Source organism: Halichoerus grypus, chromosome 10, assembly GCF_964656455.1.
Source record: "Halichoerus grypus chromosome 10, mHalGry1.hap1.1, whole genome shotgun sequence".
NCBI lineage: Eukaryota > Metazoa > Chordata > Mammalia > Carnivora > Phocidae > Halichoerus > Halichoerus grypus.
The window spans coordinates 29209711-29228865 of NC_135721.1; the positions used below are offsets into that span (position 1 = coordinate 29209711).

General features: G+C 34.4%; 1 protein-coding gene across 2 annotated transcripts in view; it reads right to left on the reverse strand.

Annotated features, from left to right (window-relative positions):
* The window catches only part of STRN (striatin), a 103884-nt gene that overhangs the window by 32151 nt on the left and 52578 nt on the right, over positions 1 to 19155 (reverse strand). The window contains exons 6-11 of one of the 2 annotated variants that reach the window (XM_078056184.1): positions 18263 to 18398; positions 12924 to 13059; positions 9187 to 9297; positions 7073 to 7159; positions 6460 to 6603; positions 1550 to 1686 (exon numbers count right to left, since the gene is read on the reverse strand). In XM_078056184.1, coding sequence (XP_077912310.1) covers positions 1550 to 1686; positions 6460 to 6603; positions 7073 to 7159; positions 9187 to 9297; positions 12924 to 13059; positions 18263 to 18398 — 751 coding nt within the window. The remainder of the gene's footprint in view (positions 1 to 1549; positions 1687 to 6459; positions 6604 to 7072; positions 7160 to 9186; positions 9298 to 12923; positions 13060 to 18262; positions 18399 to 19155) is intronic. The other variant, XM_078056185.1, reaches the window with a different exon arrangement.

The following is a 19155-nucleotide window of genomic DNA, read 5'->3' on the forward strand; positions in this document are numbered from 1 at the left end:
TTGTTTTTAAGATTTTATTTATTTATTTGACAGAGAGAGCGAGCACACACAAGCAGGGGTGTGGCAATCAGAGGGAGAGAAAGAAGCAGGCTCCCCGCTGAGCAGGGAGCCTGATGCAGGGCTCGATCCCTGGACTCCGGGATCTTGACCTGACCTGAAGGCAGACGCGTAACCAACAGAGCCACCCAGGCGCCCCAAGGGTAGGAGATTTTAAGTAGAGTTATAAGTGTCCTAAAGGTCTTTGCATTAAAACTTTGATAAGGATGTGTGTGGTAATCTCTAGGGTAACAATAAAAAGAGTAATGAAAGAGTGCATCATCTCCAAATAATGGGGTGGGGGTGAATAATGAAAAATAATCCCAATAAAAAATAGGGAGAAAAAGGAACACAGAATAGGTAGCACAAATAGATGGTGGACTTAAATCCAAATATATCAGTAATTACTTTAAAAAGAAATGGACTCAATGCTCCAATTAAAAAGGTTGTCAAAGATTAGATGAAAAAACAAAAGTCAACTAAATGGGTGTTTTTATACACACAGACGTAAAACATAAGGATGTAAAAATAGAAATTTTTTTTTTAAAAGCCTGTATCACATATGTGGAGAATGGGGAGCAAAGAGACCATTTAAAATAGGTTATTGTAGTAGTTCCACGTGAAGAAGAAATGGAGTTGGATGGGAGGTAAAAAAAAAAAAAAAAAACAACTATGGATTTTAGCTATTTTTGGAGGGAGAACCCAAAAGACTAATAGCCTTAGCAAGAAAAGTGAGAATTTTTGATTTGCAGGAAGAGAAGTGAGTGGTGAGGTTGCTTTTTGGGGTACTCCCTTCTCATATCCATGGTCTGCTTAAGCGTTCTTCCTACATCCCCCATGTGGCAGGAGCTATACTGTGTTCTCCAATAAAGATAATGAGGTATCAAAGTTGAGAGATTTTAACGAAGATTAAGACAGATTGTAAACACTTTATAAAATAAGCAACTGTTTTTCTGACAATTTATTATCATGAACAATTATAAATGTATTTATAATTGTGTTGGGTATTAAATAAAGGGATGCATGAATAAGGTATCAAGATCTCAGTTTTGTCCAAAAATCACTGATGCGTCTGCCTTAACATCTGAAAAGCACCCAACAGACATCCCTGCCTAACAATAGCTAAAATCATTTGTAGATAGGATATTCACAGGTAATGTACTAAAGAAGAAACACAAATGTTGCCATTGGGCAAGCATGAATTTCAACTGATCACTGGTACCCTAAAACACAAAACCCAAACTTGGTAACAGAAAGAGAATTTTTTTCCCTTATCTAAAACCAATAAACAAGCTATAATGACTTATCGATTTAGGCAAAGCCCATAATTTTAATCTCTATGCAATGTGAAAAATATGATCATTTACAGAATATATTCGTATTTTCAAAGTTTCCAATTAAAATGGAACCAAATTCTAGACTTGTGAAGAAGTTTGACCACTGTCTTTTTCTATAAAGTTAACTTTTTATTTTTAAGAAATGAGAAAAGAACAAAAATAAAACCATGACTCACATCATAAGTTAGTGAATCTGCTTCATTGGCCACCGTAAGGCCTGCCAATTCTCCAAGTCCCAGTTCACTCTCAAGGGCTTCATCTGCTCCCATGATAAAGGACTTCCCAGAAGAAGGAGGAAAGGTCAGTGCTTCCACTGCAGGGGGGAAGACAAAAGAAACATAAAAAACCTCTGAAGTGTAAACAAGTAGTCTCATAAAGACATGTCTACATTTATTCTTAAATGCTTTTAAACACAATAAAATTCGGTTAGAAAGCTCTGAAGAACTAGCTGCTTTTTTTTTATTTATTCTATTTATTTATTTGAGAGAGAGAGAGAGAACACACACGTGCATAAGCCAGGGGAGGGTCAGAGGGACTCCCTGCCGAGTGCGGAGCCCAACAAGGGGCTCGATCCCAGGAGCCTGAGATCATGACCTGAGCCAAAATCAAGAGTCAGGTGCTTAACCGACTGAGCCACCCAGGCGCTCCAGAACTGGCTGCTTTTTCTGTATCTTAACCATAACTAAAGGTATCATCTAATTAGAAAAGCACAACATGTAACAAATCCAACAGACCACTGTCCTTTCTTTTTCACAAAAAAAATACAACTTAAAAAAAAAAAAGTAGGCTTTCCTCATTTGATATTTCTTGTTAATTACTCAAATTATTTCTATCAGTTATTAAATATATATAACAAGCAATCTGAACACTGCTGGTCTCATTCAAAATAAAACTGTTTAATTCTATAACCTGGAAGAATACAGAAAATTTCAAATGAAAATGGTTACAACTGTAAAATGTGCCTCTATGAGGTAAAGTTAATGCTGGTGTTAGAAGTCAGGATTATGACTGCAGACGGGGAAGGAGCAGTGATCTGAAGCGCAAGCAGGACTTCCAGGGCCCGGGGAATGTTCGGCTTGTTGACCTATAGGCCGAGGTAACACGGCTGGGTTCACTTTGTGATAATTCACTGATCTGCTCCCTTACGACTACAGCAGTTTTCTGCAAGTATGTTGTATTTCACTTTTTTAAAAGGGTTTATTTCAAAGAAAATTTTTTTCATTGTAAGTGGATTTTTTTTTCAAAGAAATTTTTTAAATAAAGTGTCCATTTGAACATTTTCATTAGCTGCTAACTGTGCTTCAAGAGGCCAGATTTTCTTTGTGATAAGTGAAAATATCTTTACTTTATAACACTGAACATGCCAATCCAATTCCTTCAATCACCATCACAGAAGAACCAGTTAAAAGCAAAATGCCAAATGAAAATAGGAATTTAATTTGGTCAACAGTAAATTGTTGATTTTTATAAATGCAAATTATTCTAGCAAACTGTCAGAGATGGTCTTTGAGTAGTTTTTCAGAGGTGGTTACTTTACTAATGACAAACATTTATAAGTTGATTACATGAATTTAGTAGTTTAAACTAAGGCTGTTAAAAAAAGTAAATTAACTTTTTCTTAAAAGAAACAAGTCAAGAGGCGCCTGACTGGCTCAGTCACTTAAGTGTCCTCCAACTCTTGATTTCGGCTCAGGTCATGATCTCAGGGTCTTGAGATCGAGCCCCATCATGCTGGGAGTGGAGCCTGCTGGAGATTCTCCCTCTCCCTCTACCCCTCTCCCCACTTGTTCTCTCACTCTCCCAAGAAAAGAGGAAAGGAAAGGAAAGGAAAGGAGAGGAGAGGAGAGGAGAGGAGAGGGGAGGGGAGGGGAGGGGAGGGGAGGGGAGGGAAGGAAGAAAGACAAGTCGGTTAATTAATGGAAAAAACTGGACTTAAAGGTGCTTTTCAGCTTTCGATTCAATTATGTAAGTTTAGATTCAATCTTAAGTATTTGTTGAAAGAATAGTTACGGGTTTTAAAAATAGTAGAGGCAGACACTCTACTTAAAATCCTTTAAGAACAAAGGAGACTATAAATTAAGACATTTTTAAACCACCATACAATAAAGCAGCAATAATAAAAATGGGTTTTACCCAAACATACCACGTATCTTCTGAGGGGTTTGAACAACTCTAACATTTACTACCGAAGAGTGGGGACTGTTTAAGTTAGAATGGCAATTTTCATGCCAAAATTTCAACAAAAAGACTCACATGAGACTATGAGGCTGGGTCTTCAGCCAGGTATTTTGTTTGCTTTCATCTCTACTGTTTCGACAACTTTGTTCAGGTGTGAAATAAAAATGATTCTTAAAAAAACAAGACTAAGATTCATGGGATTTGAGCATACACACTGTTTGGGCTAATTTAAATAATGCTCTAAAAATGACCAAGTAGGGCACCTGGGTGGCTCAGTTGGTTAAGCGACTGCCTTCGGCTCAGGTCATGATCCCAGAGTCCTGGGATTGAGTCCCGCATCAGGCTCCCAGCTCAGCGGGGAGCCTGCTTCTCCCTCTGACCCTCTCCCCTCTGATGCTGTTTCTCTCTCTCAAATAAAATCTTAAAAAAAAAAAAAAAATGACCAAGTAAAACCTGAAAACAAAGGAAGGCAGCAACTCCTTCCACCACACACCACCAGCTAAGCCACCCGACCTGAGGGCCCGAGAGAGAGCGACCATGGGCAGAACTCACTTGACTGCTCTCTAAGATGCCCTAGAACTTAAGACTATACATCACATTTCTATCTGGTAACTAAACATTACTAGCTCTAATCAGCTCTAATCAAATTATTGAACTGTGCCTCTTAAGTATGGCACTATTTTCTGAATTATTAAAACAAAAATAAAGTAATAAACATTTATAGCACACACAGGCTATGGACCCATTTTCTGAAACTAAACTGGAGACCAAGAAGCATCAGTCACAGACAATTAAATACACAATGTATTTCTTACAGGGGCGCCTGGGTGGCTCAGTTGTTAGGCGCCTGCCTTCAGCTCAGGTCATGATCCCAGGGTCCTGGGATCGAGCCCCGCATTGGGCTCCCTGCTCAGCGGGAAGCCTGCTTCTCTCTCTCCCACTCCCCCTGCTTGTGTTCCCTCTCTCGCTCTCTCTCTCTCTCTGTCAAATAATAAAATCTTTAAAAAATAAAAATTAAAAAATTAAAAAACAACAACAACAATGTATTTCTTACATACTTTTTCTATTGCTGAAAACCTTACACTGAGGAGGAAAGGTTAGGACAACCAATGTTACAGACAGTAAGCTAGATAGTCAACCCTTCAGTTTTAAGATTCTTAAATATTTTTTTTCTTTCAAGGGCACTTTCTGTGGCTTATGTAATGCTTTTGTACATTTATCATTCAGTATATAGTACTTAGTCTACCTCTATTATTAGAATTCTGTAAGGTGAAATCTCCGATAAAACTCTTTAGGAGTTATCAGAATAAAAGAAGAACTAACTTTTCTCCTTATCTGGACCTCATCTTGGAATAATTGAAACTGATTAAAAATTCTCACATTGATAGTGTCAACTGTCACTATCTCCTAGTGAACAACAAACATACCTAATGAGGCCCATTACTTCACATCTTTCATTCAAAAGACATGTCTACATCAAAGAAATTGTACATTTAGACTATAAAGGTGTAATGTACACGTCTTCATTATTTAATGTATGAGTAATAAATTCCAAATGTACTATAATTAACTCTAACAAATAACTAACCATGTTATGGTCAAAAATTTCATTTAAAAAGTACTCCAACCATAAATCTGTCCATCAAAGTTCTATCAGTTTATGTCTCTTTAAAATGTAACTGAATTTAAAAACCAAGAAAGAAAAACACTTAATGATTTTTCTGTGGCTTTTTCCTGGGCTGTTTTGTTCAATCAAAAATAATTTAAAGAGGCATATTCACTGCAAATAATTACAGTATTTAAATTCAAGACAATTTTAAAAAATAAATTTTGAAAAATATTTATTAATCATTAATATTACTTTTATGTCATACTGGATTTTCAGCTACTGTAAATATATATATTAAAATCAATTTCTACATATAGGCAGATAAATCAGAACATGTATCTAAAAGACACCTAAGATGGTGCTATAAAAAACTAGGAACCTAAATTTCCAACAGGGAAATGGTTAAGTATCAAGTCTAAAATATAAGTATGTAATCTTAAAGTTATAATTATGAAAGTTATTTTTGTGGCTTTATGTTTAGTGAATAAAACAAAATGGGATTATTCTACTTGGGGACTATAACTTTGTAAAAAAAAATATACACATTTGGACAAGGACTAAAAGGGAACAAAGTAAAAACAGAAAGCAGAAAATGTGACTAGACTTTCAGGTGTCTTTTTTCCTTTTTTCATTTATCACTGACAAACTGCTTAAATAAAACATTTGAAAATGTTTATGAATCTCAGAGTAAACATTTACTACCTATTTATGCTTTTGTACATAAGTACAAAAAGTACAAAGTGAAGTAAAAAGTAAAAATCCAAAGTAAACATTTACTACCTATTTATACTTAATTTTCTCATTGTTGCAATGGGATAAATAAAACAGCCTACGTATACCAAATACATGGCTTCTGTGGAGCCAGGGGATGTTCTAAACTAGAATTCAGAGTTGGTCTTTAAGTTTATGCACCCTTTCTTAAGTCTAAAAGACTGAAGCTGGAATCAAATTCTCTTGAATGTAAGAAAGCCTACTTTTGGGGGATACTATGTAGATCAAACATCTGTAAAATATAATTCTTTTATTAAAGAGTCCCTCTGAATAACTGAACTTATATATGTATATCCCCATACTTTTTGTGCTCTAGTGTGTCTTTTTTTTTTTCTTAAGAGGAGAGGAAGGGGGGCGCAGAGGGAGAGGAAAAGAGAGAATCCCAAGCAGGCTCCACACCCAGCATGGAGTGTGACACAGGCGGGGCTCAATCTCACAACCCTGAGATCATAACCTAAGCTGAAATCAAGAGCCGGACGCTTAACTGACTGAGCCACCCAGACACCCCCAGAGGTCTTACATACTTACCTTCATCTGCCCTATTTATTTCGTGTTCAGGAAGCCTGGAGCTGGTGGGCCTGGAAGGTGAACCCACAGATGGCTGCAATGAGGGAAGTTCATCAACATCTCTCAAATTAGCAAGCATATCTTGTAGTTTTGACCTATTGGGCCCTAGCCCAAAAACAGGGAGGAAGAGAACAAAAAAGAAGAGAATTATTCAACTGCATCAAAATGGTGCCACAAACCTTATTCACATCTACCTACATTCAGCTTTAAAACTACCCTACCATATTAAAAAATAATTACTTTCCAAGTTTTCAAATTATTTTAAAAGTTTATTTCTTGAGAAGAATTATGTTTTACATATATTTTAAAAATTAAGCTAAAGGAATAATATTATTGCTATTTGCATGAAAAACAATGTTCATGTGCAGTTTGAACCATTAAAAATCATATTATTCTATAATCCCTGTATATAACTCTAAATGCAGACAGATACCACGGATTGTGAAGCTACTGTGTATTGCATTAACAATAACATCCCTTTTTGTTTGTCTGTTTATGTTAAGTTGCATTCATTGCCTTACATCCTGAAACTATGGTACCCGAGGTGAAATCTCATGCCCTACTGATTACTTACCTGAGCTTTGATTCTTCATTCTCCCACATCCCTGTTTTGACTGTTTTATATAGGATAGAGGCTGAAACAGATCTTCGGTAGTTTTTCCTGTTACAAGTTTAATTAAGAATGGGAAAATCTTACCCATAGTCCATTATGGTTTTTTTTCCTATACCAGCAAAGAATACAACTACTTTTAAGCAATTTTAACTAATACCTAGAAATATATTTCAAGACAGTATGATTGGAGTACACAATTTGACTGGAAATATTTCTACTAGACCATATCAAAAGGACTTGATCAAACTTTTCCAATGAGTAATTTTTAATTCAATTAAAAATATTTATGGTGGTTTATAAATCCATGCTTTATATATCAAGTCAAAGCTTTGCTTCAGTTCTGTTTTTAAGTCTTCACTTGTTCCCACATCACCATTTTATTAAGACAACATGAACTGACAGCAATAAACAAAATGTGCTGAGCCTCACTCTGCAGTCCTTCTATCCTCAATGAAACACATTAAAATTTCTCTCCCTGCAGTCATTTTTCTTCATCATACAAAAAAACCTATATATGCCTGCCTAGTGATCATAATCCCCAGTCAGGAAATCCAATAGCTTCCATTAGTAGGAATACTGTTCCAGTCAAATGGTGCCATTTTAGATCTTAAGTGCTAAATTCCAACTACAGCAATGCCTTGATATTTGACAAGAACTGAATAATCAATATAATAGTAGGTGGATTCTACATAAGACCTAGATATCCTTCCAACTGAGAGATGTTTTACATTTGAAGACATTCATTATTGCAGCATAAGGACTTAAAGAAATACCAACTTTAAGCCAATCTGAAAATTAAAATATTCTTTCTCATTTATGATATTTGCATTAAAATTTCAGTATAACTGGTTTTGCCATGGTCTGCAAAGTCGTAATAAAGCATGTCTCATTATTGTTTAAGATTAAATTTTTTATCCATACATTTGGATAAAAGGTACAAAACGCTCTTAAGTTTTAATATTAATCTTTCTCACTGTGATTTAATTTATATGGAGGAGGTATCAAAGAACATCATCTCAGTTATGTAATAGTTGGTATAATGATAACATCAAAAATAGTCACTGACTTTTTATCCATTCAAGCTAAATACTTGTAACACCTAAAATATTTTAAATAAAGATTTAAATGTTTATCAGTAATGACTACACTACTTTTTCCAACTTTTAAATATACGTTTCACTAAACTGGATTTTCATCTTACTTTACACTACTTTAATATCCCAAAGGATGCAATTCCTTTTGCCATAAAAGGGAAACCCATGTTCATATTGTCAATGAGAGTGGAAGCACAAGGAGGTAGTTTAGCCTTGCTCTCCTAAAAAGGTGTTTTAGATGGTGTTCAGGGATGCTTGAAAGACTTTGTATTTCCACTTTACTTTAATTAGTTCTACTGCTAAACCTAATAATTTGTATAATGAGTTTTATATATATATATATGATTCACAGGGCTAGCAATTTCATTTTAGCTTTCATTTTTGATATGGTAGACATCTTATTAAAAAAGAAAAAAGCTAACTGGCCAAAATTTTTAAATTAGAAAATAAATACTTTTAAAAGTTGTGTATTTGACTCTGTGCCCTGTATAGCATATAGTGGTGAAAGCAAATGAACTGTCTGTTATGAACACAGAGAATATTCAGGGGTAGAAATTAACTTTGTCTCCAAGTCCAAAAATAATATGCAATAATTTGGGTGGATTGCCAGAGGGTCATACTAGATGAGATTTAAAATTGTCAACAGTGAAAAATCATTGTGGTAATTAAGTATATATACTTTAAAAATGAAATTATCACTATGTTTTGAATATATAGTCCCACACTCTCATGAGGCTCTAGATGTATTATTGGGATATATTATGGTTCCATAATCATATGCATGGTTGTTTTTATTTTTTTAAGGTCATACTCAAAGAGCTAACCATTTAATTTCAACCCCTGAGAGCAGGTGAAAAAGAAAGAGATCCGAAGCAGAAAAGAAAATGAGTAAGTGGTTTTAGGAAAACATTGAAAAAAAAAAAATTAAGGATATAAAAGAGGCAAGTTTTATGATTTACAGATACAATGTTTTCCACTTACTCTTCACCCCCTTTTTCCCCTTTCTCTCCTTTTTGTATTGTTCCTTGAGTTTGGTAATTACTCCCTGGTCCACATTCCAGGCTTCAGGCATGAGACACTGGTCTTCCTTTTCTAAATAGAGTGAAACAAATGAAACAGCCTTTTTAAATAAGATACTGAACACTGTAAGTCAATTCACTGTTATGTCACTGAATGACATAACAACCATTTTGTTCATCGTATCACTAATTTTAAAAAGTCATTGCTTATTCTTTAGATGTATAAGTCATACAAAATATGATATCTAAGAAACAACAATCAATTCAATTTCCTAGGTAATAAGAAATTTCTCTTGAAAGAGACATAGAAAAAAAAAAAAAAAACGCTAGAAGACTTGAGTGACTTTTAGTAAATTAAGCCCAAAAACTCTAGAAGAAGCCCTCATTTTCTTATTCAATTAGGACTGACTCATAAAAAAAATTTCTTATTAATTTATGTAATGAGAGATTATTATTAAGAGATTATACAAAATAGTCTTCAATAATCTTTTCATTTTAAAAATTTTATATTTTTGGCATGTGTTCATCAACTAATGATCATTTTTTTTTACAGGCCTTATAAATAGCACTTTGTAAACTTATCAATCAACCTTCATTCAAAATTTAAAGCAATTTAAGTGATTTGTTAGTTTACAAAATCTTAAACAGGAAACTGAGCTCCTAGTAGATAAGAAATTCAATCATTAATTTTCACTATTACAGGAGAAGAAAATTTAAAGAATGTGTTATATATTTTATATTAGTGTAAAATTACTTCTATACTATATAATGCTATGTTTTAGCTCAGAACTCTCACTTGAATTCAAGACTCATATATCCAACTGCCCTAGACTCTACATTTCCATTAGAAAGTCTAACAGATTATCTCAAACTAAACGTATAAAATTAAATTCCCAATCTTCCAAATCCAGTGTTTCATCATCCTTCCATTTGCTCAGACCAAAAACCTCCCTTTTCTTCCATATTTCACATCAAGTATTTCACAAAATACTGTTTTTTCTATCTTCCAAACACATCCAGAATCTGACTACTTAGCACATACTCTACTTCTCTAATCACTCTGTCTCTTGCTAGAATTACTCCAATAATTGTCCCCTCTCCCCTCACACCAAGACTATTATCAACACTGGGTGCTCTCTCAATAAAGCCAGAATGATGCTTTAAAATCAAAGTCAGATCATGGCACCCTTCTGCTCAAATTCCTCCTGTGGTTCCCCATCTCACCAGTGGTCTATGGCCCTACATGATTTGGTCATTTCTTACCAAATTCCCCCTTAGAATCACTCTGCTCTAGCCATTCTGATGTCCTTGAATTCCTCAAGCATATCAAGGCTGCTGCTATCTTGGGGCATTTGCTGTGGCTTTCTTTTTCCTGAATATTTCTTCCCTGGAAACCATATTGCTAACCCACCAATCAACTTTTGAGTCTTCTGTCCAAATGTTACCCCCCCTCAATGGGAACTACCCCATTACAATTTTAAATTGTAATCTGTCCCCTCCACTTCACCCCAACCCCAGCACTCTCTATTCCCCTTACTCTGTTCTACTTTTTCTATTTCCCATAGCATTTATCACCTTCTGACATGCTCTATCATTTATGTTTATTAAAGCTTATTGTCTATATTCTCTTAGTAGCCTATATGGACCACAGGGGTAGGGATCTTCACCAAATGATTTGGCACATAGAAAGCATTTGATAAATATTTGCTGAATGACTGGAATAAACCAAAATGAATCGGAACAAACAGGAACCTATTTTTAACAAGTTAAATTTCAATCTACAGGTCAAAAAACTTAATTGGGCCTCTGAAAAGATTAAACATAATAAATTTAAAAACTCAACATTTTTATAGTTCTAACTATAATCTATCAATAATAAAAAGTTCCTACTTTCCCAGAAAGATCTAACAATTAAAAATGTTAGTATTTCAGCAATCAGGTCTTATTAATTTAAACTGGGTAGCTTTTGGATCCTACAATGTCTTCAGTTTTTTAAATTAAAAGTTAAGCCTTATTGTAATCTTCACTATACTCACAATGATAGTAATGGAAGATCATGGAAGATGTGTGGTAAAATCTATTTACTTGCCAGAAACTAACAAGATTCTTAACCTACGCATATTCACTCCTTTTTTAAGGGGGAAGGGGAAAAATAAATGAAGCACTTAAAATGGTTTAAATGTCCATTCAGCTAAACAGGATTTTCAATCTAGTTCTTTTAATTGCTTAAAAGTGAAATTTTCTGACTATGAATGATAAAATCCTAAAAACACACAAGGCTAAACTCCTGGTAAGGAAACCTCTAGTCAACTGAAAGATTCCATTCACTCATATTCAGAAATACCCAGTACACTACTAAAGAGTAAGACAGCTCAAAGGTGGGACCAGTCACTCATGTTTTCACCAGTAACTTCCTAGGAGGTTAGCTGAAAACGTACACACATGTATCATATAAACTCTGGGCCATGACTCACACTATAAAGCAAAGGAAGTGACACAAGAAACAATGCAGCTGTCTTTGGAGAGAAATGAATCACAAAACCCTTGCAGTAAGACTGGCAATGAAAAAAGCCAACTATTATTTATGCAGATGTATGACTCCTCAGAGAAAGACTTCTGTGTAGACAGTGGATCTAGCTATATTGGTAGAACTGGTGTCTAAAATATCTGAGTAACTTGATAAATAAACTCAGTAGTAACAATACAGAAAAGAGATTTTACTTCAATATCCCCTTGGTTTCCAAACTTTGTTCTGTTACAAAAAAAACAGTAATAATAATTAGTCACTTTATAACCATTACATATTACAATGACTAATTATCCCGTATAATAATTACCTTCAGATATTTGCCACAAAAAAGGAAAAGACGTGGCATCTTAAGAGTTCCTGGAGGTAAAGCCCCAAGGAAAGCCCCCAATTTAAAACCAGGATAATTACTGATTCTCTAACTCTGTCTTTAAAGAGCATAAAACCACAACTAAGGGAGTCCTGGAATTCTTCAACCTCAACAGAAAATTTTCTCTCATTCTCAGTATCTGTCTCTCTCTCTCTTCCTCACTCATACTACATGTACACACCTGCTAGGACTGATCACTTTTGAAGAATTCATCACAATCCTACCTTACTGATAGCAACAATTCATTTCCAAACCCAAAGAACAATCTATGCTGTAGAAGTCTTCCCCCAAATACTTGTTTTACCTCGTTAGATGTTTAAAATATTAAATTTGTTTAGAACAATTTGCACCAAAAAATTCTATGCCTTGCACAAACTGGTGAAATCTGCCTAGATTGAATAACTATAGTTTTTTAAATTTATACTTCTTTTTCACAGAAGATGCCAGAGATGAGTCTCTAAAAACTCTTCTATTACATTCTCAAACTCAATTTCCACAAAATCCAGATTTGCAAGTTCTACTATCTAGGCAGGAAACACAGAATATTCTGTATATGGATTCAAATTATTTTCATGGTATACTTATATTAAAAAAAAAAGATAACTAGTTGTACAACTTCCTTTAAACATGCACAAATATACACCCTGGATAAAAGGTGACAACAGTAAAAAGTTCATAGGATGTTCAAAATTTCAACATTATAAGAAATTTACAGTGTTCTTCAAGATATTGCCCTCCTGGTAAAATATTAGTTTCTTTTGTTTACTTAACACCTCTGGCTGGAGGCAGTATGTTTCCTTACCCCATTCTGTTCCATCACCTGCACTTCTAGACTCATGGTCTCCTTCCTCTGATGTAACCAAGAAGTCAAATTCCTTTAGAGCTTCTTTTGTATCTCGATCTTCACTGCTATCAGGTAATGCTTTTTTCCTAACAATCTAATGAAAAAACATGCTAAATTAAAATTTTAGGATATATTATGAAATTAATTTAAATAAAGGAAAACAGTATCCCTTTACCACTGAATGAGGAAACCCAATTATTGGCTTCTTCAGAAAGTATATCTTTGTTATGTTAAAAGCTATAATACTTAACCAGTTCAATGTAAAAGAGGTATCATTTAAAAAAGATACATTACACATTTTAAAGTAATAATTTAAACTTTGTTCAAGGATGGCTTGTTTGTTTTGAGTAAGCTAATGAAATCATATATTGAAAACACTGGAATATAAGATAGGTATTTCAATTATAGATAGATGAAAAATGTCCCTGACCTACTACTGTCCTATGAGAACTACAACCATATTCTCGTATTTCTTGGATGCAGTCTGTGCAATGCACAGACATTCTAAACTAACCAAAAAGAGAAACACTTCATAAAATACAAGAGTTTTACAGGATATAACGATGATAAATGTTAACTCTACTACATAATTCCCTTAAAAAATTTAAAATCATAAAAGCTACAAACTCAGAAATGCATGCGAGTCTCAGAAAGTATGGTATTAGAGAAGGAAAAAAGCTTCCCCCAGTACTTCTGCTATTCCAACCTTGCATCAGTTTTCCCTAATAACTCTTTATATATTCAAATTTTTTCTAAAATACTGATCTTTCCGAGTGGGACCTGACTTAGATTCAATAGCAAATGTGGTAAGGGCTGTTATGTCGTTTTATGTATTTAGGAATATCTCTGGAATCAAAAATCCAGTTGGAGGACTGAAATTTAGGCTTAATGTATGCAGAGATAATTTTTGAGATCTGTATGTCAAAACTCTTTATGAATTATCTTCTTTTTAGTCACCTCCACCACCAGAAGCCCAAAGAAATTAGGATGAATGGTTTGCAGCTTCTTTTGATAAAATGGATTCACTATCTCAGCTTCTCCGGGCCTCAGCTTCTTCACTTCATGCAAAATGGAAATAGCATGATCTGATCAAATTTTATCACTGGGTTACTGCGAGTGGATTAAAATTATAAGGGTTCAACAAAGTGATCAATAGGACAGAATACAGAGTCTAGAAACAGACTCTAAGAGATAACAAATACCTGACTTGTATGCCCCTATTCTCATGCTCATTCCTGGTATTACTTACCAATCACAGCACTTTTCATCTAAGATCAGATACAGCCTCAGAAATCTCTCTCAGTGAAACAGTATGAAAGTTCCTCAGAAAGTTAAAAACAGAGCTACCCTACAACCCAGCAATTGCACTACTAGGTATTTATCCAAAGGATACAAAAATGCTGATTCAAAGGAGCACATGTACCCCAATATTACAGCAGCACTATGAACAACAGCCACATTATGGAAACAGCTCAAAGGTCCATCAACAGATGAATGGATAAAGAAGATGTGGTCTATATATACAATGTAATATTAGTCATCCAAAAAATGAGATCTTGCCATTTGCAACAACATGGATGGAACCAGAGAGTATAATGCTAAGTGAAATAAGTCAGTCAGAGAAAGACAAGTATCATATGATTTCACTCACCTGTGGAATTTAAGAAACAAAACAGATGAATATAGGGGAAGGGAAGGAAAAATAAAATAAGATCAAAACAGAGAGGGAGGCAAACCATAAGAGACTCTTAACTATAGAGAACAAACTGAGGGTTGCTGGAAGAGAGGTAGGTGGGAGGACGGGCGAAATGGGTGATGGGCATTAAGGAGGGCACTTGTTACAATGAGCACTAGGTAGTATATGTAAGCGATGAATCACTAAATTATATTCCTAAAACCAATACTACATTATATATTAACTAACTTGAATTTCAATTAAAAAAAAAAAAAATCCTTCTAGTGTAGCACTCCAGGAAGCCACTATCAGAAGAAAGCTGGTGCAGTAGATGAGACCTAATCTGCCTTCACTACCCTGGTATATATAAAAACTGAATAGGAGAAATCAAGGATTCTTTAATGCTGCTAGAATAACTGGTTTAACTATTTAGAGTATTTCCCTAAGACCTAGACATACTTTTATGTTTACAGCATATTCCAATCTCCCATCCAGCACATCAATTAAACAAAAAAGTTTGACATACTGAGTACAGAAATCCCATGCTGAAGGTGTATTCTTTTTTAACTATATGCTAATAGTTTTTCTAATTTTCTCTGGGCAGCCAAACTAAGGTAGAAAAGTATCTCTGACGAGTTATACCAATAGAAGACGCTGACCTTCATTGTTCCACAAATAAACACACTGCCTAATCCATCTTCTTTCACCCTAGAGGCTTGATTTCTCCCTTCCCCCGACCCTGATGGGACACCAGATATGAATTAGAGGGGCCATCACCCACACCTTGTAGATAGAGAATTCTTGTTCTCAATGCCTGATGAAAAGGGCAGGGAAAATACTTAAGTATCTGGAACCTTATATTGAAAAACTGAATGTATTTTCAACATTCTAATTACTAAATATGGTAATAAGTCACAAAACTAACTCCTTGGGTAAAAATCTGTTTCTAGGTCTCTCCTCCATATAACCTTAGGAATGAAGATATGGCAAGTTGCAGGCCACTGTCTATCAAGTCTCCCACTTAAATAAAAACTGCTGTGTTTTTAATGGTTAGGCATAGAAGAAAAGTGTGGTTGCCAACAGAGAGTAGGATTAGTAAATGGGAAGGGGTGGGGTTTGTTATAATAAGTACATACTACTTTTCCTTACATTCCAGATTCCACTCCACTCCTACATCTAGTGAGTTTAGAAGTCAACTTAAGAATTAAGGCAAACACAAAAAAGTTATAGGTTGCACAGGGTGCCACAAAGATTAGAAAAAAGGATAGACGGCCACTTTGGTTTTAAAACCATTAGAAGAAACATAACACAAACGGGGATGACACAATAGTTAATGACTCTTAATCCCATTCCTTTTCCTCCTAAAGTATCTGAATGTGGAGACTAAATCTTGCTGGTGAAGTTATCCTTCAAACATTTTAAAGTTGATCACTTTTTATACACATGTATAATTTCAAGATCATTATTACACTTAACTAATGATACTATGGTGAGAATGCAAAACAATGATGGTAAAGAAAAATAAGGTGAAGAGGTTGATCATGAGGAAGGAGGAGATAAAGAGGAGGGATATGATCCAGAATATAACCCAAAGAATAATCAAACTCTAATAGAGGGTAGAGAGCAAAAAGACAGCATATGCAGCTACACACAAATGACAGTTACTAATAGCCCATGTCTCTATATTTTCTTAGTTGAATCTACCAAACTATTTTGATTAAAGAAATAAAATAACAGTTTAAAAACCTGTTTGTTTTACTAAACATTTTAACTGCAATAAATCTTTGAAGTCATGCTTACTCATTGCTACACAGAGTTAGACTGTGAAAGTCCTTTTGGTATGTAGCTATTAGTCTGCAGCTGTGAAAATTAATGTAATATATCCTAAAAATTAGCAAAGCTGTTACAAAGAAACCAATTATTTGTTTAGGGATATTTTTTCCTGAAAAACTAAAAGGATTTTTGAGTCCATGCTTAAATGGGGTTAAGTATGTTTATATTAGCCATGCCTTCACTGCTTGGTCACAGAATTGCTATAATCCGCACTAATTGCAAGACAGGATCTTTATGAATTTGATTACTTAAAAAGAAACCAGGTTATGGTTAGGAATTTCTAGTAAGACCATACTTAATACTTAAAGCATGATAATCAATTATCATTTACCACTGAGCTATGAATAAAGTATTTTGATGGGAAAATAATATCTCAATGCAATTGGCCCAAAGAAATCACAAAGCAGTACAAAACTTCCAAATGAACAGGACAGAGAAAAAGTATCATACAAGTTTAGGCATTTTCTTTTACTACAGTAAATTAAAACATATGCTATTACTACCTGTTTGGATAAGAAAAATTGGGGGTAACTACTTGAAGTTGAAATAATATCCATGGCAAGGCTGTATCAGCAGAATACTACTGCAGAGTGGCTCAGGGAAACAATAATCTGGAAGTAATAATTTGAGAGTCTTTGATGGAAGCAGAGGACATAAAGGAGAGAAGTTATACCCAGAAAGCATTTATATCATTTTTCATATATAGCATCTCATTTATTGCTCACAAAATCCTCTGAAGATAAGATGGGTATTTATAATCCCCATTTTACAAACTAAAAAACTAAGCCTGAAGGGTAAGAAGCACAGATAACTAGTGACAGAACTCGGACTTAAACCCAAAGCTTTCAACTCTAGGTCCAGTCGGCTTCACTACCTTGCTTTCTTCCTTACTCTTCTTAAATAAACATGAAAGAGGAAATGTAAACATTTTCCTAGACAAAACAAAGCATGCCCTCATCTATTACTTAAAAAAGAGAGGAGGAGGAGGAGAGGGAGGAAGGAGAGAGAGAAGAGAGGAGAAGGAAGAAAAAGTAGGGAGAAAAAAGGGAAGAAAGGAAAAAAAACAAAAAACCAGGAGGAGCTGAAGGTGACAGAATGGAGAAGAGAAAGGAGAAGAAGCAAGACACCTCTTATTCCAAGCTACCATGGGGAAAGTCAATAAACCTAGAAAGATCTAAACAAAACTACAGAATAACTTTAAACAAGTTTGAAGAAATCTAATGGAACAGTTCTAAAAATTTGTAACATTTGTCTACCAAAGCAACCCAGACAAGAAAGACAGAACTGCATCGATTAGAGGTGATGCCAATCGCCATCAGGTACCATAATGGGTCTGTCAGTTCTACTGTCTTATAGCACCAACAACACTGCTTTGTTATAACACAAACATTTTTACCATATTCACCAGCTCTACTGAACTACTAAAATGCTTAATGAGTTAATAAATCAAAGAGTGAGGACCTTTAAAGATTTTTTAAATTTTTGTAAGTAATCTCTCTACCCAATGTGGGGCTCGAACTCACAACCCTGAGATCAAGAGTCATGTGCTCTATCGACTGAGGCAGCCAGGTGCCCCAGAGAGTAAGGACCTTTTAAGAGAAAGCTGCCATCCTAAAATTATTATTGAATTTAAACTCAATACTAAAAACTCTTAGATGAAATTTCCCCAAATTCATGAAAAAAAGTTAAGGATTTAGGTTGAACCAATGGATTTTTTTTTTTAATTTTCTTTCACTTGGATTATTTTTAAAGTAAGCATAATGATCCCTAAAAATATTATCCTACTCACCGTTGAAGTATCAATGATGCTTTTCTCTCTTCCATCAATGTCATCATCTTCATCTTCATCACTGAAATCTGCAGCTGCACTTTCAAGGAATTTGAAATTATCCAGCACGGAGGCAGAATCTGTTAACTCGGATTTTCTGGTTTAGAACATGTACACCTTGCTCAGTTAATTTTTTAAACTCAACATAAGAATTAATCCATATGTTGCACTAACTTCTGTTTACATTGTAACTATGATCCCTCAAATCATATTATGAACTACACTGATTCTTATCCATATTTCCATGGATTTTAATTGGCAAAGCACAATAGGAAGTGGTTACTCTTTTAAAAGTACTTTGCAATCATATCTATTTAGGTTAATGTAATATAAAGAACACCCCTCCTGATTCAGTATTCTTTTGATCCTTAAGTCAACTTTAATGTCTTTCTTTTTAAAAATATTTTTCTTATTACCTCTACTTCTATTTTTCTCTATTCTTTTCCTCTCTGCAACTCTTCCTCTAACATGTGAATTTCTATAACTAAGAAAATAGCTAGTAGATACATCAGTTTTCTCTGATACAATCCTATATTTCTACTGAACAGCTAAGGAGTTGAAAAAAACAAATATACACATAAAGCTACTAAAAATAACTTAAGTCAAACTAATATTACTACGAAACTTGATCCTGTTAATGAATAAACCATTAACTTTTTGAAATGATTGACTTTTCAAATACATAAGATTTTAATTTAGTTTCCTCAAAATAAATTTAGTAAATAATTTCCTAATGGCCAGAATAAGATGATTTCTCTCCAGTTCATTAGGGAATGTTTTAAATAACAAGGCATTTTCTTAAAGAAAACTTAGCCACGACTCTAGACAACATTTCTAAGACAGATTAATCTTAA